At 39.0% G+C, this 25,727-nt stretch overlaps 1 protein-coding gene across 5 annotated transcripts in view; it reads left to right on the top strand.

The window, feature by feature from the left end:
- The window catches only part of epha3 (eph receptor A3), a 119,292-nt gene extending 97,102 nt beyond the window's left edge, over positions 1-22,190 (top strand). For 3 of the 5 annotated variants that reach the window (XM_077535925.1, XM_077535924.1, XM_077535927.1), the window contains 4 exons: positions 7,326-7,475; positions 7,609-7,802; positions 13,111-13,266; positions 18,864-22,190. In XM_077535925.1, the coding sequence (XP_077392051.1) occupies positions 7,326-7,475; positions 7,609-7,802; positions 13,111-13,266; positions 18,864-18,969 (606 nt within the window). In that variant the 3' untranslated portion in view covers positions 18,970-22,190. Of the gene's footprint in view, positions 1-7,325; positions 7,476-7,608; positions 7,803-13,110; positions 13,267-16,958; positions 17,132-18,863 lie in introns of all 5 variants that reach the window. The other 2 variants (XR_013287172.1, XM_077535926.1) reach the window with 2 other exon arrangements.
- Positions 22,191-25,727: the final 3,537 nt, after the last annotated feature.

The raw sequence follows: 25,727 nt of genomic DNA, 5'->3' as shown, positions 1-25,727 counted from the left end.
GAAATGCAGCACTGGAGTACATGACCATAAAGCATGAAGATAAGTATCGGCAGTGTTTTGTGAGCACTGGAGACAAATGTCGGAGTCAGAGAGTCCCATTTTTTTCATCATATATTGTGTAATATATGTTCTATGAAGTATCTTATATTGGATGAGTTGCAAATTTGTCTGTTTGGTCATTTTAAATACATTTTCACAGATTTGGGTCCAAAAGTCTGGTTCCGGAACTATAGACAAGTCTTTTTCCCATTTTAAAGTCGGTAAATACGTTTTATTTGTGTATAAAAATAACTTATATATTTTTGATATTTTCTTTATTGTTGTTGGAGAAAGCTTTATAATATCTTTAGCTAAGACAGGCAGTTGGAGCGTATCCTGAAGTGTTGGGATTTGTTTCTTAACCATATTTTTAACTTGCAGATAATGTAAGAAATTTCCCTTTTTTATTTCATATTTCTGGACCAAGTTTGTATACGATATAAACTTATTATCTGAGAAAAGATGATGAAGGTGTGTAATTCCTTTCTGCTCCCATAGGCTTAAATGGAACGACTGATTATTAAGTTGAAAGTCGGGGTTATGCCAAATGGGAGAGAGCCCACAGGGCGCCAATTGGGAGTTTGTAATTTCTAATGCCTTCCACCAGGCAGTCAGGGTGGCGGCTATCATTGGGTTTTTAAAACAATTATGTCGTCTTATTGATTTTGTAATAAAGAGTAAATCTGACAGTCTAAGATTATTACAATCCTTCTGCTCCAATTCCAACCAACAGTTAGTATCTCTGTTGGGTTGTGTCCATAGCACAAGATATTGTAGTTGATTAGCTAGATAATAGTACATAAAGTTTGGTGCCTCTAAACCTCCTTTAGATTTACTTTCCTGAAGAGTAGATAGACTAATTTTGGCTTTTTTTTTATTCCAATAGAATTTTATGATAGCAGAGTCCAGCGATTGGAACCAGTTAGACGTAGGTTTAAATGGAATCATTGAAAATAAATAATTAATCTTTGGTAAAACTTTCATTTTTATAGTAGCTATCCGTCCTATTAAAGAGATCGGAAGATTATTCCAGCGCTCCAGGTCACTACGGATACTATCCAATAATGGTGAAAAATTTAAAGAAGTTAATTCAGTTAACTTAGGTGAAATTTTAACACCTAAGTATTTTAAATTACCTGTAGGAAAGGAGTAGTGTGGATCCTGACTTGTAGGATTCCATGAATTTTCTGTAATAGGTAATAATGTTGATTTTGTCCAGTTAATAGAGTAATCTGATAAGTGAGAGAATTTAGTTATTAATTTAAATGCTTCCCCTAGCGAGATAGCAGGTTCTTCTAAATAGAGTAATATATCATCGGCATATAGATTAATTTTATGTTCTATTGTCCCGGAGTGGATTCCTTGGATCCGTCTATCCTGACGTATAGCTAATGCAAGCGGCTCAATAAATATAGCAAATAATAAAGGAGAAATTGGGCACCCTTGTCTTGTTCCCCTTTGTAAAGTAAAACTCTGTGATGTAATCCCATTAGTAGTAACTGTAGCTTTAGGAGAATCATATAATATTGAGACCCATTGAATGAATGACTCCCCGAAGCCGAATTTATTTAAGGCAGCAAAGAGGAAGGACCAGTTAACTTTATCGAATGCTTTTTCTGCATCCAGCGAAATAACAACTGCCTTTTTATCATACCGCTGTGACATACTAATCAAGTTAAAGAGTCTCCTAATATTATTAGTAGAATGACGACCTTTAATAAAACCTGTTTGATCACTATGAATAATTGTCGAGATTACCGTCTCTAATCGAGATGCCAAGGCCTTAGCGATAATTTTAATATCGGTGTTAATTAGTGATATCGGTCGGTAACTTGACGGGAGGGTAGGGTCTTTTTCTGGCTTTAATAAAAGTTTAATTGCTGCTATATTCATATCTTGACGTATATCACCTTTACTTTTAATTTCAGTTACTACTCTTAGAAATAATGGAGCAAACATTAACCAGAAATGTTTAAAAAATATAGCCGGAAAGCCGTCTGGACCAGGTGCTCTGCCATTAGGCATACTGTCTAAAGCACGATACAACTCATCTATAGTAAGCGGGGTATCGAGAATATCTTTATGTTCAATAGATAACTGAGGTATATTTAAGCTGTTTAGGAATTCCTCAATATATTCAGGGTTAGGTCTATTAATTTCTGTGTATAGATTTCGATAATAGTTATAAAAAATATGGTTAATTTCTTCTGGTGATTGTGTGCATTCACCATTTATATCTTTAATAGCCGTTATAAGAGATTTTTCCCGATTCCGTTGAAGTTGATTTGCCAGGAATTTACCTGATTTATTATTATGTTCAAAATTATTATATCTCAACTGTTGTATTATAAACTCTGTCTTTTTAGATAACATGTTATCTAACTGTATTTTTATATTCTGTAGTTCTATCCATATTTGATTATTTGGGTTTAATACATATTCATCCGTTAGTTGTTTAATTTTATCTTCCAGGTATTTTTCTAATTTTTGATCCTGTTTCTTTTTATAAGTTGAATATGATATAATTTTCCCTCTAATTACCGCTTTCCCTGCTTCCCAGAGAAGAGATGGAGATATATTTGGAGAGTCATTTATTTCCAAAAAATCTGCCCACTCCCTTCTAATAATTTTATCAAACTCTACGTCTTTCAGTAATGAGATGTTAAAACGCCATATCGGGGGAGGTTTAAAGGTAGAGTCAATTTGTAGAGTGAGGGAGACTGGTGCATGATCACTTATAATTATAGAATGTATTTTTATAGCAGTTTTATCAACAATAGAATTATTTGTAAGGAAAAAATCAATTCTTGAGAATGATCGGTGCACAGCAGAGAAGAAAGTAAATTCCTTCTTAGTTGGGTTTTGAAGTCTCCAGCCATCGCTGAGGCCAAAATCCTCCATATATTCATCTATTACTTTAGCGGATCGTAATCGCCTTGTATATATCGTATTATTAGAACGATCTATTAACGGGTTCAAGACCGTGTTAAAATCACCTCCAATAATAATAGTAGAATTTGTTGCTAAATCGAGTAACCGAGAGAAAAATTCATGGAAAAAATCAGGGTCATCATTATTTGGGGCATATAAATTACCAATTGTATATACTTTATTAAATATAGTTACCTGGATAATAATATATCGGCCCTCTAAATCTGTTACTATATTATTTAGAGTAAAGAATAAATTCTTATGTATAAGTATAGAGACACCTCTTTGTCTACTATTATAGGAGGCAGAGTAAACTTGACTAAAATTTTTATCTATAAATAATTTTTCTTCTGATTTTTGTAAGTGGGTTTCTTGTAGGAGACAAATATCTGCCTTAAATTTTGAGAGATGGTCTAAAATTTTTATTCTTTTTGCCTGGGAGCGAGCGCCACACACATTCCAGGAGACCAGAACTAATTTCTGCATACAAGCAATATAGACTCAGTCTTATATATACATCTATATAAGCTGCTTATTAATATTAACATATTGTAGGATAGCAAAAGAGTAATTAGGCAATTTATATAATTTATATAAAGAGAGAGATAGCAAGTAGATAAGTATAATAGTGAAGAAACGTGGGGGGAAGTGAGTGTGAAGGAAATCTGTGGGGGATTCAACATAACAATACACCAGTAAATGGTGACCTAAGCGAGATTATTATTATTATTATTAATTTATTTTTTTTAAGAATATATTTCTATATTATTATTATTATTATTATTATTATTATTACTATATAGCCTATGCATAGTATAAATTCATATTCTATTTCGTAACCCATTATCCATACATATACATACATATACATATACATATATATACATATATACACATATACATACACATACATATACATATACCTACGTCAAATAATCACACAATGCTCGGCTCTACCAATTGTCAGTTAGAACAGCCAAGGGGTCGAGGTTGGGTTTCGGAATAGCTGGCCGTCGATATATAATTTATCAACGACCATCGAAGTCCGTTTACCCTCCTGTCTATTTTGTTTCATGATAGGAAACAGTACTTTTCGCCGCTCGTTTATCTCTCTTGGGAATTGATCATTCATCCCGAAAGATGTCCCTTTGAGCTCCCGTCCTTTACTTTTTACCAATTCTTTATGTTTAAAATGTTCGAACTTAGCAATAATAGGACGGGGCTTATTGCCCTTACGAGCTCCGAGCCGGTGTACAAGTGCACATGCACTCAATCTTTCTGGGAGTAGCAACTGAATTAACTCATTTGCTCCCAATAACGTGTAAATATGTTGGTCTTTTATGTTTTAAGTGTCCCAAAGACGTATTTATACGTTTTTTGTTTTTATATGCTAGAGCATACAGAAGGCTTTGATGCAGCCTCTCAACTGCAAAGAACGGTTGCAGAAATGGTAGTTATTACACAAACGGCCAGAAGGTGGCAGCAGAGCAAAGGAGATCAACCAGGGCCATCTAATGCTTATTGCTGCAGAACGGAAACAGATAGAAACATACTTCTTTTTCCTGATGAAAGAAGAGACTCTAATCTTTCTTTTGATAGGTTCCATGCTTTTATAACAATTGAACACAATATTCTGTGGGCCTTTCAAAATCAGACAAAATTCAGTAAAACAGTCGGGAGCGAACGGGATTGCTTCTGTGAAAATGGCTGGGAGTGAATGAGTTAAGAGTGGATTTTACTCTTTTGAGTCATATATTGTACGATGTGAAAGAAAGATATCTTAGACATTAATATTACCATACTCTGAGATTTAGAAAAAAAGTCATGTTGAAGAAAGTCAGTGGCTTGTTAATATTTACACTGGAACTCGAAACAATCCTCTGCCAACACTTGACTGGCATTCCACTTCCAGTACCAGCCTGGCATGCTGCAGACTTACAGCTGTGTTATTTTGCAGCATGTGTGTGGTCATTTTCATCACAGGGATAATATGGTCTAGACTATACACGCAGCCCCTTTTAAGCATGCTGCAATTTGCTGACCAATGATTGCTTGTCAAATAAACAGTCACGGTGCCATTTGTCTTCCTTGCGATGCAAAATGAAATGTGGAATGATAAAACAATAATAAACAGACGTATGTTACAGTAACTGACAATGCTTCACGTAGGAATTTTATCTTTCCCGATTCATTAGGCAAATTATGTCGGGATGTTTTTATGTAATTTATCATGCATTTGAACAAGGGAAGCAGATTGTCACATACTGTATAAGTAGTTATTATGTCGGCATTCCAAGTTTGTTTGCGTTGCAATTCTGTCTGCACCTCAGTCATACGTCAAATATTATAATGCACACGTGTATGCAATTTGGCCATATACATCTCACTGTGTTTCCTTGGAGCTGTGAGAGTGTGTGTTGTTATAGAGGAGCGTGTGTGACTGCACACCACCATGCATGAAGTGAATAGTCTTGGCCGATGACTTTTGTTAGTTTTGGCTGCCATCAGCCTCCCTCCCTCAGCTCCGTGTCCCTCATTTGTCTTCGTTCTCAACTAAAATGACAAATGAAGCCGGCGCTACAATAAGAAATGTTGCAGGAAATTTTGGATTAGATTCGAAAGATGTGTTATTTTTGGAAAACATTTCATTTGTGTTGGTAATGAATACATGCCAGTGTGGGAAACCCAATCAATCTATAATGGCCTTTTAAAGTTGAACACAGCAGTTTTTCGGGGGCCCACAGTGGTTTTACAGTAAGTCTGACCAATACTGTATGTCAATATGGATTATGGTGTGAAATAGTCTTGACATATCACTGGTGTTTTTGGGTCTCACAATCTTTATTAACAATCTGTGGCTATATTCCTAAAGATTGTTAGTGTGAAGAATTTCTCCTAGGGCCAAATTTTAAGAAAATTCTTCGATTCATGATGTTTCCGTAGAATTTCCTGTTAATGTGAAGAGCAGATCCTAGTAAAAAAAAAAAAAAAAAAAGACTTAGGCGTTACCTAAGCAGAGGAAAAAATGGCCAGCATAATGTGTGCGCAAAGTTTTCACAAATGTTAAGACTATCAAAATCATTGTCATTTTTCTTGGCAAACAGCACGTCGCCATGGCAACAGTCTTCGGTGAAATGAAACGCTTTGCTTTTACGGTTCATCTTGAGCATCTTTGGATTAAATACGGTTTAAGACAATCAGATAAAATCTCGAGGAGTTATTTAAAATGTGACCCCTATAAAAATAAAAATAAAATGTGGCTAAATGTGAATGTAAATTCAAAATGGTTAAGTGAATCAATTTGAGCGTCCATCCTTTCTTTGCCCATTATCACCAAATGTTTTTTTTTTCCCCCTAGCTTTTAGGATCAGCCAATCTCAGATTTTGAAATGGTGACTCACACCTACAACAACTTTTCACTAAGATGGGCATTTCTGACGATACCTTGCCAAGAGTTCTGTCTGATTGTTCTAGAATCACTTCTAAGCTCGGACCCATTGCTCAGAATTTTTACATTAGGCCAGGAGCTCTCTGAGAGGGTTCTCAAAATCTTGAGGAATCCAGGCCCTGAATAACTCATTGACTCCCAGCCATTTTCACTGAAGAAACCCCCTTTTGACAGATTTTGCAAGGCCCACAAAATATTGTGTTCGATTGCTATAAAAACATGGAACCTACAAAAAGAACGATTAGTCTCTTCTTTCATCCGAAAAAAAAAGATATTTGTATCTGTTTCCATTTTGCAGCCATTAGCATTAGAATAGAGCTAAGTTTTATCAATATTCACATTCCTGGTGAAAACACTGACAAACAGAGCTTGTTGCAACATAGCCCTGGCTGATCTCTTATACTCTGCTGCCAACTGCTGGCTGTTTTTTTTTTTTTTTTTTTTTAATAACTACCATTGCTTTAAGCCACTTCTTCATGTCAGACGCTGCATCAAAACCTTCTGTATGCTCTTGCATTAAAAAAAAAAAAAAAAAAAAAAAAAAAAAAACACACAAAAACACGTTTTGGGGAGTGAATAACAAAGTATTAAAAACGTTTTTACACGTCTTTGGGCTTGAATGAGTTAAGCTATTTGGACACCACTATGATTTCATTTTTGGGGAGTAGTTTGGACTCTTTTTTGTGTCCTCAAAGCAAGGTCCATAAATGCATAGTTAAATGAGTCTTATGTGGAATTTTAAATGGGACAATTTTCTCGAATTTTCAGTTCCTGTGGGATGCTCCAAGGCCAAGCACATTTTGTATGATCGGGATCATTTTAATAGTTTCCCATTTTAAGTTGAATTTATGTTTATAGTTCAAAAGTTTTGGCACAACCTCAATTGACTGTCTCTCTGGTCTCTCAGGGAGGTAAGATCCCGATCCGGTGGACAGCTCCTGAGGCAATTGCTTACAGGAAGTTTACGTCATCAAGCGATGCTTGGAGTTACGGCATCGTGCTCTGGGAAGTCATGTCGTATGGCGAACGGCCTTACTGGGAAATGTCCAATCAAGATGTGAGTAAATAAATGGCCTTTTGCAGTGGCCTTTTTGTAGGACACCGACACAACAACACTCAAGTGGCAGCAAACGTCTGCTGCAGTAATGTCAAGCTTTAATCAATACTTTCATTTTCCTTCCTATATCAAGGTAATAAAGGCTGTAGATGAGGGTTACCGCCTCCCCCCGCCCATGGACTGCCCCGCTACACTTTATCAGCTGATGCTAGACTGCTGGCAGAAAGAGAGGAACAATCGGCCCAAGTTTGAACAGATAGTCAGCATCTTGGACAAACTTATACGCAACCCCGGTAGTCTGAAAATTACAGCCAACACCACATCAAGGTATGGATATATTCAGGATTTTCACAACTTCATGTGTTTTTTTTTATTGTGTCAATTTCCAAATCTAATAATTATACAATATTGAACTTTTTATGGGCACCATTATTCAAAGAAAAACAAACAATCTTTTATATGCTGTAGGTCTAGAAAAGTGAGCACACACCTCACATTTATGCAGATATTTAATTCTCTTTTTTATAAGACAACACGGAAGAAATGGCACTTTGACATTTTGGTAAATGTGAATATGTTAAGTGCACTTGTGTATGTGTGTGTATATGTATGTATGTATATATGTATATGTATATATATATATATATGTGTGTATGTATGTATATATGTATATATATATATATAACTTGGATTACATATATCATTTATTATTATTATTATTTTTTTTTTTTTAATAATTAGTAAATTAAAATTGTATTAATAATGAAATAAGTTTAAATATATTGAGTAAAAGGGGTAGGACTAGATAAGTTTTTAACTTCTTCCTACTCCCTTTTGAACATGTAAGTTATGATTGATTGAATGATTATTTTATTGGGATTTTCTTCTCTTTTGATTGTTGTTGTTTTCTGTTTTATCTCTGCTGTTCATCTGTTTATATGTTCAAAAAAATAAGAAAAGGAAAAAGGAATGAAAAGTAGTCAGTGTAACTGTATTTGTTGCTTCAAAAATAATACCAAAAACAGCTATTAACAGATAAACCCCCTGCAACAAAACTGAGTACACCCCAAAGTGAAAATTTCCCGATATGTCAATATTTTGATAATGATTCAATGATGAACCCAAATTCACTTCCAAGATTAACACTGCCTTGCTAAAGAGGCTGAAGTTAATGGTGATGTACTGGCCAAGCATGTCTCCAGACCTAAACCCGATTGAACACCTCTGGGGGAACCTCAAATGGAAGGTGGAGGAGCGTAAGGTCGAGAATGTCCGCCAACTCCGTGATGTCATCATCAACTCGATGCCAAAGAGAGTTAAGGCAGTGTTGTAAAATATTGAAACTATTGGCACTTCGGGAATTTTCACTAAGGGGTATACTCACTTTTGTTGCCAGAGGTTGAGCTTGGACGGGTGTCATTATTGTATTTCAGCTTTCTTTGCTCCATTTACATGATATGTTGTACTCATTTTATAGCCACCAAAAGTGTTTGTTACTCTATTTTCATTCCTTTCATGGGTCCACCATTTTGTCCTGGAGAGCCATGATGGAGGGCGGTACTTGTACAATTGTCAGTTCAGGCAGGAAGCAGGACAGGCAAGCGGGTCTGCAGCAGCCGCATGTGGTATTACGGAGACGTCAAAGCTCATAACATTGACTAATGATTTCTTAAGAAAGTGAAAATAGGTCCCTTGGAGTTTGCATGTAATTTTCCTGATTGGCTTTTAACACTGGGTGAGCACCGGCTGGCCGACAAAGTCTAGCGTGCTGATTTATGGGAAGTTTGTGCGTGCGTGCTCGCGCGTGTGTGCGTGGCGGCAGTTGCGCAGTGGGAGCAGCTGCACTCAACTCTGCACACCTCGTTTGTCACAGAGCTGTCCTAGCTGGCTAATGGAGCACCCCCCCTCTCGCCACCACACCCAAACAAGAGCCTGGGACCAGAGTCGAGCATCTGGAGGGTTCAGGGGTGGGACCCAGTCAGAGTTGACTGTCTCTGCATGGAGAAGTTCTGGGGTCAGTGGGTCAAGGTTGGCTGCCAGGGACTAATTATAGGCCAACGACAGTCCAAACAGGGCTGGAGGGCACTGTCTATCATGTCGACTGTACAGTGGTACCAAAACAGAGATGCCAGAATGGCATCGCTGAATAATGCATATGAATCCTCTATAAATGATGCTAATTTGCCAAACAAACTACTTCATCAATCAATGTTAGCTTTGTACCGTTACTCGTGTTTTTGGAATTTTACACAAGACATGCCAAACTGTTAATGGAAAAAAATTGATTTTTCATTGTTTTAATTGATGTTGTATAGATTAAAGATGAAAATACAAATAATAGAAATATTTAAACTAAATGCTAAGGACATGGTTTGGTTTGATTTTGTCCTCATGTTTCTTTGAGTTCTTGTTGTGATCTGTGTTTTGTCATGTTGTCCTTGTGGGCTTCCCCCGTCTTGTCAAACCCGAGTATGTCCACCTGTGTTTTCCCTCCTAATGTGTCAACCAATCAGCGCCCTCTGCCACTTGTGTCTTGCCCAGCTGTGTCTTGTTGCGTCAATTAGTGTGTGCTTGTCTTTAAGTCTCTTGTCTCCCCTCTGTCTGTGTCGATTCATTGTCATTTTCCTCCTGTCATGCTGCCGGTTTTGTTCCATGTCTTGTCTCGTTTTACCCTTTTGGACTTTGTTGTTTTTGTTTCTTAGTTTGTAGCTCATTCTTTGCCTCCTCATTTTTGTTAATTGGCATGATTTGCATTGTTTAATTTAAACGTTTCAATATCGTACTTATTATCAACCGATGCTTTCCATTTTGCAATAAATAACATTCAGAGTGCGATTCAAAGGCACATCATTAAATAAATCAATTTTTTTCAGTAAAAATATCATATACATCCGTTCCAATTATGTCACATAGCATTAATCAAATATTTAGAGTAACAATCTTGCATGCGCGAGTGAAATAAAATCAAAACGTCACACCTGAAGTATTTCAGGTTAATAGCTTCCCTCAGACCACCTGAGTGGTACTGATTAACGCTACACCACATCCATCATGTCCAACAGAGGCAGATCAGAAATTCAATTTAAAGGGCCAACGCTGGCTCTTTGTATCAAGCCTCTGCTCTCTGAGGGACTCCATGGGAATTGTCCCAGTAGCACAGCGAGAGATGAATTGCTCTCCCGCTGTCCTGCTCTCATGTGTCTGCACAACTTCTTCTCCTTGCCTCCTTTCCTCCCTTAAGATCACTAAAAACAAGAGTTACACAGCTGTGGTTATCTGGAGGTCAAAAGAATGACAAATAGTGTGGAAAGGGAGGGGATAAAAAAAAATGACAGGGGCATCAAGTTTATTGTTTGACAATAGTACTTTTACTTGTGTGTTGTGTTTTCTTTACTCTGATGGTGTTACGGTCTGCAAGGGGCTTTAAAATTCCCTTTGCCGTCTTTGCTCAGATCTCCGTGTTTCTTCACTAGTGATCCTGCCTTGGCTTTCTGTGAGATGCTGCTGAAAATGCAACGACAGAGGAAACAAAGAGAATGAGGAAGGCAAGGGAAACAAGGTCGTTTGCAGTTTACATCTCAGAGGAAAGTCAAGGAGAAAGCGGATGATAAAGGGGAAAAGAGATCAGAGGAGAACGAATGAAACAAGAGCAAATACACAGAGATGATCAATACGTCTTTAGAATAAACACATCAGGGAACAAGTTTGAATTATTGAATAGTTTTGAATTTGTTTTAAATAACATCTGGTTTAAAAGTGACCATAACTTAGTTACAAGTATATATCGCCTTCCCCCCCCCCCCCCCCCCCCCCCCCCCCCCCCCCCACAAATAAGTCTTCCTTAGTTGCCCCTGTGGGCCATTCGCTATTTTGACACGCCTCTGATCTGGCAGGAAATGATTCTGTCAATGTGCCACCCACTCACAGCCTGAAACATATTTGCCTCTTTTCCTTTCTCTATTTGAGATGTCATTTTCCTGATCCTCTAAGTTCATCGTGTCGTTATATGACTTTAACAAATCACAGAATAGACACCATTTCACAGAATGTACAGCACATGGAAACGTCCAGTGAGTAATTGTGTCAAAAAAAAGTCAAATTTTCAGTAACATGACCATTGTTGTCGCCGTGTGAATGTTCAAACCCTCTCAGACAAACTCAAAGTCAGTTGTGAGTCCTGCTGCCTCATATGCTACAAAAATGGCTGCCATACCATTCTGAGAATGTCTTTTTATTTTGACACAAAGTGCTGTACTTTTTCTTGAATTTGTTTTCATTAGTCACTCATTTTTATGAACTGTACAGATTTCCGTTCCATCCTCTTCAGCGGCTAAGAAATCAAAGTGTTTCAAAAACTTTGCCGTTTGTATTCCAAAAAATATTAGAGAGTGTGCAAACGTATTTTAGAGGCTTTCCTAACACTAGCCAAAGCTCTCGAGACAACATTCTTCTCAATGCTTGCTATTCTCACTGTGTTCTTTTCCTTTTTTTTTCTTCTAAAAACAGGGGTAGTACTTGTTGAGAGTTGTTAGATAAGGGACAAGTATTGAATATCAATTTTGTGTTTAACTACGCCGGAGAAAGGAGCCATTATGAAAAGCATTTGGAAGCTGTACTCGTGAGTACAGCAAAAGGAAAGTTTGGATTGACAAAGCTCTCCCCTGACTTGAGGGATTATTGTACTCATCTGCCATTTAGTCAGTAAACACAGTTTCCTCTTAGGAAATGTGCAGACTGCTAGATAGTAATCGGGGTGAGGCTACATCTTAGCCAAATGCTTAACTCTTTGACTGCCAAAAACGTTTAATCACGATTAATAAAATCACAATGTATGCCGCCATAAACGGTAAATGACGTCAACTACGTTTTTTTTTTGTTTTTTTTTTTTTTTTTTTAAATCAATGGGCAGTGCAACATCAACGTGCAGCGCTGCCTGGTCAATGGGTTGTGGAATCAAAAACACTCACTAACTATGGCCACTAGATGGCAGCATTGTATCTCTTCAATGGGCTGCCCGTGTATCAAATTACAATGAAAGATGACGAAATCTGATGAAACAGAACGTTTTCAAGGATGACGTGAATGATAACGTTTTGATAACGTGGCAGTAAGAGTTAACTGATTACCACTAAACATTGCGAAACATGTGGAATCCAAAAACTGATATCCCGTATCAGAAATGATGGCAAAAGATAACACAGAGCATTCCTTCATAAATATTTCATCCTTCTTAAAAAAAAAATATATCAGTCATTTATGAGGTTGCAATTTCTGACCATGGAAATTTGACGCTGATCCAAGTAAAGATTTTTGCTTTAGCGGGGTCTGTGCCCTACTTAGTCCCATTCTATTTATGATCATTATTAATGGTAAGAGTACCAATGTGTGCTTGGAGGTCTGCCAATTTTATCAGTGATGGTCAGTGAAAATAGACAGCTTTGTTCATGTTCCAGGATTGGATCCATAAAAAGTCCCTGTCCTTCTCTCTGAACTTTCTCAAGATGCATGGGATGAACCTGGAATAAAAAATAAATAAAAAAAAAAGCACATCTGCTGTACTTATTTATTTGTGCATATAGAATTCATCAAGTACATTTTCCTTTCTGCTTTTTTGCTTCCAAATCTCCCCTCACAGGCCGGCCAACTTGTTGTTGGATAGAAGTAGTTCTGAGGTTCCCTCAGTGGGGACGATGGGTGACTGGATGGATGGAATGAGGACCTTGCCTTGCAATGAGGCCTTCTCTGGGGTCAGCTACAGCTCCTGCGATACCCTGGCCAAGACTTCCACAGAGTAAGACACAAACACACTAGGCTACTCTGCCTATTCATGTCAACAGCCTTTACAAGGGTCCAAATTGTGAGGCAAGCGTTACTGGGAATTTATCGAGACCTTTGATAAAGAACACACAATCCTTCTCTCTTGTTCATCAGAAGATTAAAAAAAAAAAAAAGCTATGGAGCCATTACTAAAGGTCTCATGGTAACTCATCATGACAGGCGTTTCGCCATGCTCTCGATGTTTCGAATATGATTATAAAGGTAGAAGGTGAGGGCGTGAAAAGAAGTGATAAATAGAGAAACCGAAATCGAGATTGTGGGAGATACAGTCGTAGGGAATTGTGAGCTCCACCAGGGAGATTGGAAAAAAAAGAAAGAGAAACTATTCATGGATGGAATGAGAGGGTAAATTTGACATGTGAAAAGAGCAGCAAGGGAGGCCCTTGCAAGAGAAAATGCAGACATGCTTGTCAGATTGGTATGCAAGATTGCCGCATTCGCTATAATGTGGATTATGAGAAAAATGCAAATCAAACATCAAGCAATATTGTACAAAAGTTATGTGGAGACCAAACAAGAGCAGATGTTTCAGTCTGATACCAGTAGGAGAGAGGATTACTGAATTTATGGTATGTTCTGTCACGTGAGGTTAGGACATTGGACCTGAAAAACACAGACGACAGGGCTGGTTGCAGATCGTCTCAAAGAAAAAATCTTACCAAAGAAACCTTAACCAAGAAATCTTGGCTAAGCAATCTCAACGTACTGACGAAAGTGTCACTTAGTAACTCCAGCTAGAACCATGCTCCATTCTATATGACAGAATAAAGGTCTACATGACAAAATAAGAGTGAGAAATACTGGACAAAAGCAACTACATTAGCAACTGACAACATCATCACCACAAGGGATGAATACAAGATAGGACCACAGCAACTGACCACATCATCATTATCACAAGTTGCAAACACGGGACAGGACCATAGAAACTGCATAGCAACTGATAACTTCATCATCATCATCATCATCACTGGACAAATATAGGAACAAAACAACACCTTCTATGGTCAAGTCTCAATGGCCAAGAAGGTCATTTAAACCATTCAGGCCTAAAGCGTCTGCCAAAACATGCCTCTAAAAATGAAGTTTTCCTGGAAATTCAACAATATTGTCAATGCCTACTAAATAATTGATATCTCAGCACCTGAAGCAGATAGAAACATAATTAAAAAATATATATATTTCAGAGCTTACACCTGTGGCGTTCACACTAAGCTAAGTTTATTATTATGAACTTTCAAAATATATTTTTTGTTTTAAATCAACAAACAACTGTCACATCTGTGTGTATATTTACCTTCAACACTAGAGCGCAGTTATAATAAAACTGGCGGGATCGAGTGGTATTTATTCGTCGTCCAATCCGTTATAAAGCCGTCGACATTTTCAACATCCTCATTGTTTACAAACATATTTCTTAACAGTACGTCACTGTCAACTCGTTACACTGATTCAAATTCCTCCCGCGCCGTCGTCATTCACGTCATTTATTTCACAACTCCCGCGAATCTGCGTCAGCCATAATTGCTCAAATAAAATCCCAGGACACGCTACGATGCAAAGAGACCAAGAATTGGTCAGGACAAAACAAAATGGTGTATCCGCTCCGCTGGTTTTAAAGGGAGAAGTGTGCTGGAGCGCTCCCGGATCTAACAGTAGAAATGCGGTCATGCGCTCCCGGGATTAATTGGTTAAAAACAAAAAACAGAAATCCACAGTTTGTTTAAAAGACAGTCCTCACTCCCATTTATTATCTGATAGATTGCATTTTTTTCTATCAATAGGTATGTTGAATCAATAAAAAGTTATCTCCCGTCAACAACCCACAAAAGAGCTTACTCTGCAGACTCTCCGATGACAAAACACACCACACAAGACTAATCTTGAAGGAAAGAAATCCCATTGCCCTACACTTTTTTTTCCCCCCGTGGCTTGATGCTAAATTGGATCATTTCAGTATTAATCCACTGAAAGATGAAGCTATAGCAACCGAGGCCAACACCAGCGTCGCTACAAGACTAGCAGCCTTGACTGGGACTATGCATTGCTCTATATAGATTACTCTATTGATTTGTACAGACTTAATCTAGTCCTTGATAGTCAGCACAAGCGTTGGCAGTGTTCTGACCTCCGACGAACAGCAATCGTACGTGGCTGCAATGTGCTGACTCATCTGGCGGTGTAATTGAAGTCCAGTTTGGGGGATTGCTTGGTTCCATTTTGTTTGAGTTTGCGGCTTAAAATGCCCACACAATTCATAACAAATTGTAACAAGGTAAAGTACGGTTTAGTGTAAAAGAGCAACTCTTTCTCTCTAACAGTCCCCTCAGGGATGTTTGGTGCACAAGCAGACATTTGACTTGTCTTGCTCAATCAGAATCAGATTTATTGGGCAAGTATGTAAAAACACACGAGGAATTTGTCTTCACAGTCACAATCCGTCCGAGAAACATGAAAAATAACAGTGACTAATAACAGAATGGGAAGCCTGTTGGTCCGCTAATTAGTGTCCCTCAAGTGCACACCTCGATCAATATTTTCTTATTTTTTTGGCAGCAGTTGGAGTTGAAAAAGGACATTTTAGCCTTTAGACACAATAACATCCACAAAATAGATGTTGTTTTTTGGCCTTCATTTATGATGTTACCACTTTTTAAATTCAATTTTCTGTACTGAAAATTGTTGACAGCCCGAGAGAATGCACCCGATTTCTCACGTATTTGATTCCTTGCGTGCGAACAGACATCATTTTGGAGAGTGGTGTAGGAAAAACACCTGTGTACATGCTCTTCCCTAAAAAAATTCTCCGCCACACGTGTTTTGTGCGCTTTTACAAATCTGGAAAAGCCTTCAAACCCTTCAAGGACATCGGAAACGATCGTAGCTCTCATCCAGCATGTCCTGAAATTTGTAGTGCCGAGGATGGGCTTCTTTCCCGTTTCTATCAAAACTGGCCCTGGCATGTAGAGTTGAGCTTTCATATCTGAAAGTTGCAATCAGGTTCATCGACAGCAGTCCTGAGAGGACACACTGTGCTGTTGTCACATTTAATTATTCCAAATGCAAATACCCTGCAGAGGTATTATAGTGGGGTCATGGGAATGTCTGCACAAACACTGCACAAAGAAACACTTGACAGCTATTTATTTATTTTTTTTTAAAGATACCTATCTCTGGCAGTGTTGTAATCCAACCCCTCAGGTTTATACATATAGAAAATCATCGCATTGTTTTGGCAGCACTGCCTGTTTTTGAGCTCATTCCTTTTGGCTATACTGATGAGAAAATAACAAACAGGCCTGGTTAATTAAGATGAGGGTGGGGGGAAAAGGTAACACGTGTCTTATGAGATCATTGAAGAGGTTTTGAGTTTAAAGGAAAAATATGACACAAGCATGAACTCACAGGGCAACAGATGAGCTTTAAATGTAGCGTTTGCCGGTTACTATTATTCGGAATACATTGCTGAATTCCTCCCGTCACTTCATCTTTTCTGTTTAGTCATATCAAATTGCATGTTGACCTTTTTTTTTGTAAATGTGTTAGATGAGCCTTCAGAACAAAACAGTGTAAACAAATAGCAAGCAACAAATAATGCTGGGACTCCATTTTGTTTTAACATTGCTGGGCATGGCTGTGTCTCAGTAGAGTGATTCTGACAGAGGTCCACGTCACGCCGGCAACTTGCCCAGAATGGGAGCCGTCCATGGGGATCACCACTCTCTAACACGCGGTTCCGTCTCCTTTCGATTCCTCGGACTCTGGATGGTGGGTGGTGCAGCACGGCCAAGGCACTCCTCGGGAGCAGAACGTGATCTGTACAACTTCTGATTGGCCTTCACGTCGGGGTTTTAAGGGGATAGTTAGTGGCAACTTGATGGCTATGTTTCCATCCCACAATTTATAACTACTGTATACATGTTAAAACAATAAACAAAAAAACATGTATGTCCACTTTGGGAAAATAATACCACCACCTCCCACGTGAGACATTTTCCATTATTTCTAACATGCCAAAAGAGGTCAAAATTGGCAGTCAACCCAAAAATTTCTTGACAATAATATGACGTGAGCGCCAACACGAGTCTTAACACAGCATTCTGATACATATTGTTTTTATAGAATATGAATTAAGCATCAAAAGCCACCATTTGTATCCATCTCAGGGGGCGGCCATTTTGCCACTTGCTGTCAACCGAGAATGACATCACAGTTGCTTGGCCCTCAGGCAACAAACAATCACGGTTCAGCTGTTTTCTCAGTTTGGTCATGTGATGTTTGCAAGCTAAGTCGTGATTGGTCATTACCTGAACCCTGAGCAACTGTGATGTCATTTTCAGTCGACAGCAAGTAGTAAAATGGCTGCCCTCCTGAGATGGATAAAAATTGATGGATTTTGCTGCTTCACTTATATTCCACAAATAGAACATAATATTATCAAGAAAATTTTTGGGTTGACCTCCATTTTGATCATCATTTAGTAAGTTTTGGACATACATGTTCTTGTTGGACAGTGGCAATTACAATATTTAAAAGTGAGCACTACAAGCAAAAATGTTGGGGAAAATACCAATAATTTTACATAATTTAATTGTAAAGCTTGTTCTATTTAAAAAAAAAAATGCATTTCTACAGTGTGGATGGAAACCAAGCTATCATCTCCTTTTTGCAAACTAATGCTGCTTGTTCCTGCAACTCCTTTATTTGTACTGTTTGTTTATTTTACTGCAAACCTGATACATCCCATTACTTGTAACCTGTCCCTTTGTGTTCAAGCACGGATTGAAGCAATGTCTTTCTTGAAGTTTGCTGCTTTGCAAAAAAACGATGTCCTGCTTCCATAACGAACCACTTAACAAACAAAAAAAAAACAAAAAAAAGACCAAAAATAGGTTCTTGTAATGCCACCACTTGGACTGCGACTTATCTGCTTCTACTAATATTGTATCTAAATGTACTCACCAGATTAACGAGTTCTTAAATGAGTTTCCAAATTCACAGACTATGTTGTATTCCAGTTGCTGATCTGTAAGGTTGAAGTGGAGCAAATGTCCTTGTTGAACTGCATGTTGAGTTCTGTACCATGTACCAGTTGTGCTCCTTTCCCCATGTCCCGACCTGCCTGTTAGATCAAATCCAATTCAATTCAGTGCAGGAAAGCAAACCATCGCATGTGATTGTTCCGTCCGCTGACAGGTCATAACTGCGACTGTCAGTGTATCGCCTCAGGCCTATATTGTTGATTATTAGCGATGGAGAGTAGAAGCATATCCTCATTCAGAGCAGTGGCAGCTCACTGGCCTTCTGGGAAATGCAGTCCGGTGTGAATGGCAGCTGCATGGGAAAGTGAAGGGAGCCGCGCTGGGAGCATGTCATTAAATGTCACAAGGATGTCACATCCTTCATCACTAATGCACACTTTCTATCTCTTTTTCCCCCCCAATCTTCCCCTCTGTCACGTCCCGCTCTGTCACTGTGTCTGCTAAATGACCTCCCCCTCCCTCCATCCTTCTTTTCTCTCTCTTCCCCTTTGCATTTCTTTCTCACTAGGGATTTGAAAAAGGTTGGAGTGACAATTGCAGGACCACAGAAGAAGATCGTGAGCAGCCTCAAAGCCCTTGAATCTCACACCAAGAACGGTCCGGTACCTGTTTAAAAGATGAGGCCAAAAGAGGGAAATCACCACGTTGGTGCGTCGGCAGATTGTTGGAGCTAATTTGCTTGCTAATACACGCTGTGTATACATAGTGATGATGGCAGATGACTGATAGGGAATTCAAGAAATATGGGGTTAAGTCTTGGCAGAGAGCCCAGACGAGCAAGCCAGTCCACTGGCTGACTATCGAACCCTCCGTTGTTCCATGCTCACGTTGAGATGCCTTACAGACACATAAAGACGAGAACTAACACAGCCGAACAGAACCGGTCAGTGATCGAGACGAGTTGGCCTGACTGGGATGCAAGAGCGGGAAAAAAAGGCTCTCTGTACAAGGTGAACGGCGTTTTCCTCCCCGTATCCTGCCAGCCTGGGGTGCTCGTGGCTCCTCCCACGACGACGGCGTGGCTAAACTGCCCCGTGTGACACTCGAGGGAAGACAGCAGCAGCAGCTGATCCGGTGTGGACCCTTCCTTGGACTGATGAAGTCTTGAGATTCTTTTTTTGCAACGACCTACACGTTAACTCAACCCGTTCCGAGCTTTAGCATTCTGTAGACTTGTCACGTCAAAGCAATAACGACGATAATCAGATATGAGCTTGCGCCGTTCGAAAGCCATGACCACGCTTCCACTCACAGTGGATTGAACAGGAAGCTTTGAAGGTACAGGAGCAATAACACACTTCACACTCTTTATATGACAAATGTAAGTTCAATGTGATACAAGCAGATATTGTAACGTTATAGTGTTGTTCCCTTGTGTGAAATCTCAGGATGCACACATTATTTGATCTATATTTTCTCGAACAAGCGGAAACGGAAGAAGTGAACAGAGCGAACCGAAGCAGGGAATTGAGAGTGCACGGTAAGAGAGATGAGAGTGAGAAATGGTTACGTTGGAAATGAGACGTCAAAGATGAAGCTGTGTTGTTGTTTTTTTCACACCTCTCCTTCAGATAATCTTATTGTGCAACGGATGTTTCAAAATCCAGGTGTAATTGTACTTGAGTTTATTTTCAGGGAAAGAAAAGTTTTATTCACCAGCTCACATTCTTTAGTCAATAAAGCTGGGCATACACTTTTGGACATGGAAAGAAAAAAAAAAAATCCTGAAAAACTGCGACCATTAAAACCATTGGCTAACATCATTGCAACCATTTGCGACCTTGAATGAACGAAAAATCAACATTCGCTGCCTCTCGCAAATCTTTGCCACTCAGTGAGATACAGACTTTAGACAGTTGAAACTTTTACAATTAGATCTCGCAAAAAGTAGATTTAAAGTATCTACAAACCATGTAACTCATCGTTGTTAGCTTTGCTTTTAGCATTAGCACGTACGCAGATGGAAAGATGACTCTTCTTTGTGGTTTGTTTCGACAATCTGCAACACTTTAAAATTGGCTGACCAGATTCTCAAAATTAAAAACCGAGACATGACAATTTCGCTGAAAATCCGGAACTACTTATAACAAATGTAATCGCGAGTCAATCTGGTGACTGGTATTCATTTATGCTAATGCTAAATGCTATCTCGGGTGACAGTTCGATGCTCAGCTTGTGATCCGCCAGACTGCATGTCACGTGATTCTTAGACACAGAAAGAGGAAGCCGTTTGAGTTCCAGTATGACGTAAACATGAATGCGAAAGTAGAAAGTCATTTAACAAATTCCTTTTTAATCAGTATATCGTATGATTCTCTATGACAACTGTGTGATTGACATACATATGGCCCTAACAATTGCTTTGCTAACTGGGGAAAAATAAAATAAAATAGAAACAAAAATAAGCTCAAAACAGGACTGTACCGATAAACTTACACATCTGGTCACCCGACTTTGACATGAATTCTACTGACACCTACAGGACTTAAGTTGAACAACAATGCCCCAAAAATAAGTTGCAAGCTTTTGGTCATGGGCAATGTGCTCATACAGTGCAAGTTGAAATTGAACGGCAACATTAAATCCAACAGTGTATGCCTAGCTTAAATGGAAAGTTTTCTATTTTCATGAATAAACTGTTGATGAGGGATTTGAGAACAGTCTCCTACCCTTACGTCTGAGAACATGTTTAACACAAGCCAAGGGAATACAACTTTCTTGAATGAGTTGTTGATGGGGATCATGCAAAAACGTTGAGTGCCTCATATGGTCGGGTTGGATCATGTTGGGATCACCATGCAAACACTCCTGTTTTGGTTTGACTGAATAGGATTTAGCACCACTACCATATACAAAGTGTGAAGTTTTCCTTAAAACTGCTAATATGAGATCCAAATATATATATATATACAGTATGTCCAGAAAGGGATTCCCTGAATGCACCCTTACATTTGGATGGTCCACAGTGTAGAGGTACGTCTGCATGAATTCTGGTCAATGACACGTGTTATGAAATGGTACTATTCTATAGCCTGTGAAACATTCAACAATTAGGGTGCACTCTAAATGCACTTAATACTCAATGTGTGAGCACTTTCCTTGAGATAGGAATTTTATTGGCTTGGCTGGAGATTGAATTTAGCCAATGAACAGAGAGTTGGTGCATTTGGGAGAACCCAGCACTGTTCATGGTATCGGTATAGCCGGTGTTCGACCTGTGGATGCTGCTGTTGCTGCTATGTGATCTGATTAGCATGTACATAATGTAAACCATCATAACAATATAGCAACTAGCCCGACAGATCCTGCAATATGTACATGCCATCCCTTCTTTGTACAAAGTTTTCTATGTATAAAAAGATTACAAATTGTGCAACAAGTTTAATTAAAAAAAAAAAAAAAAAGACAAAAAGCATCTGTATTATACTTTATCTTGTTTTGAATTATATTTGTCGGCCTGTTTTTATTTTCTACAATAAAAACGCAATTGTGATTACATAATTATTTATTTGTTAACATTACACAGCACAGTGTTTTTTGTTTTGTTGTTGTTTTGTTTTTTTAAGCTTACAGTAAATTATGTGTCAGTGTTACCTGTGTTTTGTTTTTCGACTTATTTTATCAACCTGGGACATCTGAGAAAGCAATACTGTTATGCACCCCATATCCAGAACCCTTCTTTTCTGTCTCAAGACTGACCCGTGTGTTTGTGTGAGAGTTTACGTGTTCAAACGTAGATGGCCTTGTCAACTAATGTAAAAGGATTTGTAGTGGAAACATTTATATTTTTATAATAAATATTCTCAAAATATTTTCCAAAAAAGTAATGATGCTAGACCTGGTTCTGTGTTTTATTTTGAACATTTGTTTCCCCACACAATGAAGCCATATAAATTACACGTCAATGTTGCCACTTCAGGTGGCAGCAAACAATCGTTCCATCCTGTCTGTGCTGTGAATACGCACTGGACCGCTCACGATGCTAATATAACTGATGAAATAATCCAGAACATTGTTTGGTGTGATATTGGCTTTACAGTGGGAGCTGCAATGTCAACCTCGAGCTGACCCTGTGCACCTTTCAATCTGCAAATTACAGATATGTAAACACTTTGATCAAGAATCGACAGTCAATGGCTAATAAATTTATCAACATTTACTAATTAAATGACGCCCCAAAAAATTCAAAGTCAAAACGATGTTATGTACTGAGTTTGGATCCCAAAAGTTGGACCCAAATAAGATTTTAACTCTTTATTCGCATTACATTGAGAGGGATGAAACAAACTTGACTAGATGAGAAACAACGAGAATGTATCAAGAATCAGACGCTAAGCTAACTTGGGCGGTGGAGTTGCACAGAGGAACAGAGGTAATAATCCGACAAAACACACACTTCTCAGACAGGCTTATATAGACAGCGAATCGATCTGATTGGCTGTGGCTAGACATGTGGGTAACAGGACTGACATGGAATTATCTGATTGGCTGTTGACCAGATAAAGAGATTAAAGATTCCTGTCATCACATAGCTTCTGACATCACATAGCGTCTTACCAGTTGAAACTAGATGCTGGTTACATCAGTTCAAAACAGACACTTGAATTCACGGTCATGACCCAAACATAACCCTTGCATGACCCAGTCAAGACAAACTACAGTTATTCAGATTTTCGATTCAAATATAAAATTTCTTTAGTAGCCTACACACACTGAGTCATACCCAAGTGTAGATACAGTATATAATTCACAATTGAAGCAAAGTTCAATTGCAGTGTGAGTGAGTAAAACAATATTTGGAGAGACATACAGAGCCACATCACCTAATCCATGTGCTATTTTGTCTACCATTGGTGAAGACTAAAACTGTATCCCACTGACGGGTAAACATTTGCAACTCTAAACACTTTTAATGGTTCTCCAATAAGTCCTAATGGTCTTTCGTGTCACAAGGATAATTTGAACATGTTCAACGTTTTCCTAAGAAGTAGCTAGATAACAGTAGCCTATGTAGGCTATAGACCATGCCATAAAGACCAAACGACAAGGGAAGCATCATCATTGTTAGCATAGCTTTCAGCATTAGCATTTCCGCTGATGGATAGACGCCTCTTCTTCTAGTTTTGTTTTGACAGTCTCAAACACGTTTCTTAAACCAAATAAGACTGTTTAGAGAACCATTAAGACAGTTTAGAGAATGTTGAGGAACCTTAACAAACACTGATGTGAAATCAACGTTCGCTCGCTTTGCAAACATTCATCCCTCAGTGGGATGCGGGAAGTAATTATATATAACATGTCAAAATTGCCACTTTAAGGTAACATTTGTGGGAAAGCCATCTTCTGCTCCATGACTGCCCCACTGAATCAGGTAGGTCTACAAAAGCATGGTTGGACCCTCTTAGTGTAGAGGAGCTTGAAAGCTGACCTCAAACTCATCAAACGAGTAAGAACAAAGAATGTGCGCCAGGCCTTCTCCTAGGTTCAACATCAGTGATGTTGACTAGTTGTTCCACTGAATGGGATTATTGTGTCCAAAATCACTTGTCATGTTTCTGTCAGATCCTTCTTTTTGTCACCAAGCTCCTTAATGAACACGTCTCCCCAATCCCAACCTAGCTACCACGTCCAATAACCCAATCACAAAAATGAAGCATTTCGCCTCGTATCATCCTGGTTCTTTTACTGGTGAAATGTGTGAATAAAAATGATTTGTGTTCTTTGCTAAAGGGACAAGAGGAGAAAGAGTAATGGTTGCTCCGCTTGGTGTTGTAATGTTGACTCTGTCCAGATGTTTCGAGGCAGATGTGCACGGAGAGAATACAAGATCCTGCATGTCAAGAAACAATGAAAACAGTGTGCCTGACATCGCCACCAATTTTGTCCTGTTTTTATCTATAAAGCCTCCCGGGTGCTCAAACCATCAGAGTGACGTGGCGAAAAAGAAAAACAGAGCCAGGGTGAAAGTGGGAGAGGCAGGAAGAATATTGAAGAAAAGATTGGACAGGTGTGCTTGGTGTCGCTTGTGTCCAAGTCTGGAGAACTTTGTGAACAATATTGCAACATCACAGGCATAGGTTAACCAGCACCATTCATCATCAAAACCGGCAGCGCCCTGCTGTAATGCATTCCCTCTGCAGCTGTACATACATGTCCCATTTGGTCAGCAATGATAATGACAAAAAAACATCACAAAGGGAATTGATCGTCTACAACTGAATTGAGGTAATATGCATGTCAAGAATATAGTTCTGTTAGAGGGCCTTTTTCCAGACCTTTGACAACCATCAGTGTTTCAACATGGGTCTTTGGAAGCATGACTGAAACTATGGCAGAGTATTCACCTCCAGAAATAATAATTGCCCCTCCCTCATTTGAGCTCAATAACCTCGATTTTTAGCGGGATCTTAGTGGCAAAAACTGTATATTGGACTTTAATCCCCTGCTATTGGCTGGCAACAAGTTCAGGGTTTGCCCCGCCTACTGCCCGAAGCCGGCTGGGATAGGCTCCAGCACCGCCGCGACCCTTGTGAGGAGGAAGCAGTTAAGAAAATGGATGGATAGATGAATGGACGGACAGACGGACGGACTTTAATCCTCATAGCAGTGAAAGGAAATACCATCCATTCCGAAGACCTCAGGGGCAGTAGAAACAATGAAAGCAGCAGGGGCCCCAAAATAGAACCTTGTGGAACACCATACGGCATTGGGGCAGAGTGGGACAAGAAGTCCTGCCTGCCGAGTACTGTACGGTGCTGCAAAGGAGCCAACAGATTACTGAGTGACTGGAAAACCTCCATGATGTTATCCCATGTAGAATTTGAAACACTTCTCTTGACAGGTTCACTCTCTATTAAGAATAAGTCATGATACCAAAAAGCAGTCTTTTAGCCAATAGAGTTCTGAACTGAATTAAGTTAGCTTTACATTTGGTCACAAAAGTCTTTTTGTGGACTCATCCTAGATCCCTGCAGTCTTTCCTTTGGAAGGTTGAGTCTCCAACTGCGTGCAGCTGCCTGACACCACGTTAAAAACTCATAACACTTGACTGAGCTCCTTCCCAGGCCACAGTGTGATTCTAACTTTGTAAGTCCACTCCGAGGGGGGGTTAAAGCGCAACAACCGCGATGTCATATTTTAATCATCCGTGTTACACAACTTGTTTATCTGTTTACTGGCATTGGTGGACAAAACATGAAAAAAGAACTTCTACGTTCTCTTGTGGAGCATGTTGCAAGGATGCTCCCTGCGGTGCACCGGTCCCCGAAGCTGTCAAACGTCTGTCTCAATCGCATGCACACATACGCGCACACAAAGATGAATGTTAGCTTTGTACTGTCGGTGCTCTCGAAGGAACCTAAGCACACACACT

The sequence above is a fragment of the Festucalex cinctus genome, chromosome 11 (assembly GCF_051991245.1).
Source record: "Festucalex cinctus isolate MCC-2025b chromosome 11, RoL_Fcin_1.0, whole genome shotgun sequence".
Lineage (NCBI taxonomy): Eukaryota > Metazoa > Chordata > Actinopteri > Syngnathiformes > Syngnathidae > Festucalex > Festucalex cinctus.
This window is presented reverse-complemented; position numbering and strand designations above follow the sequence as displayed.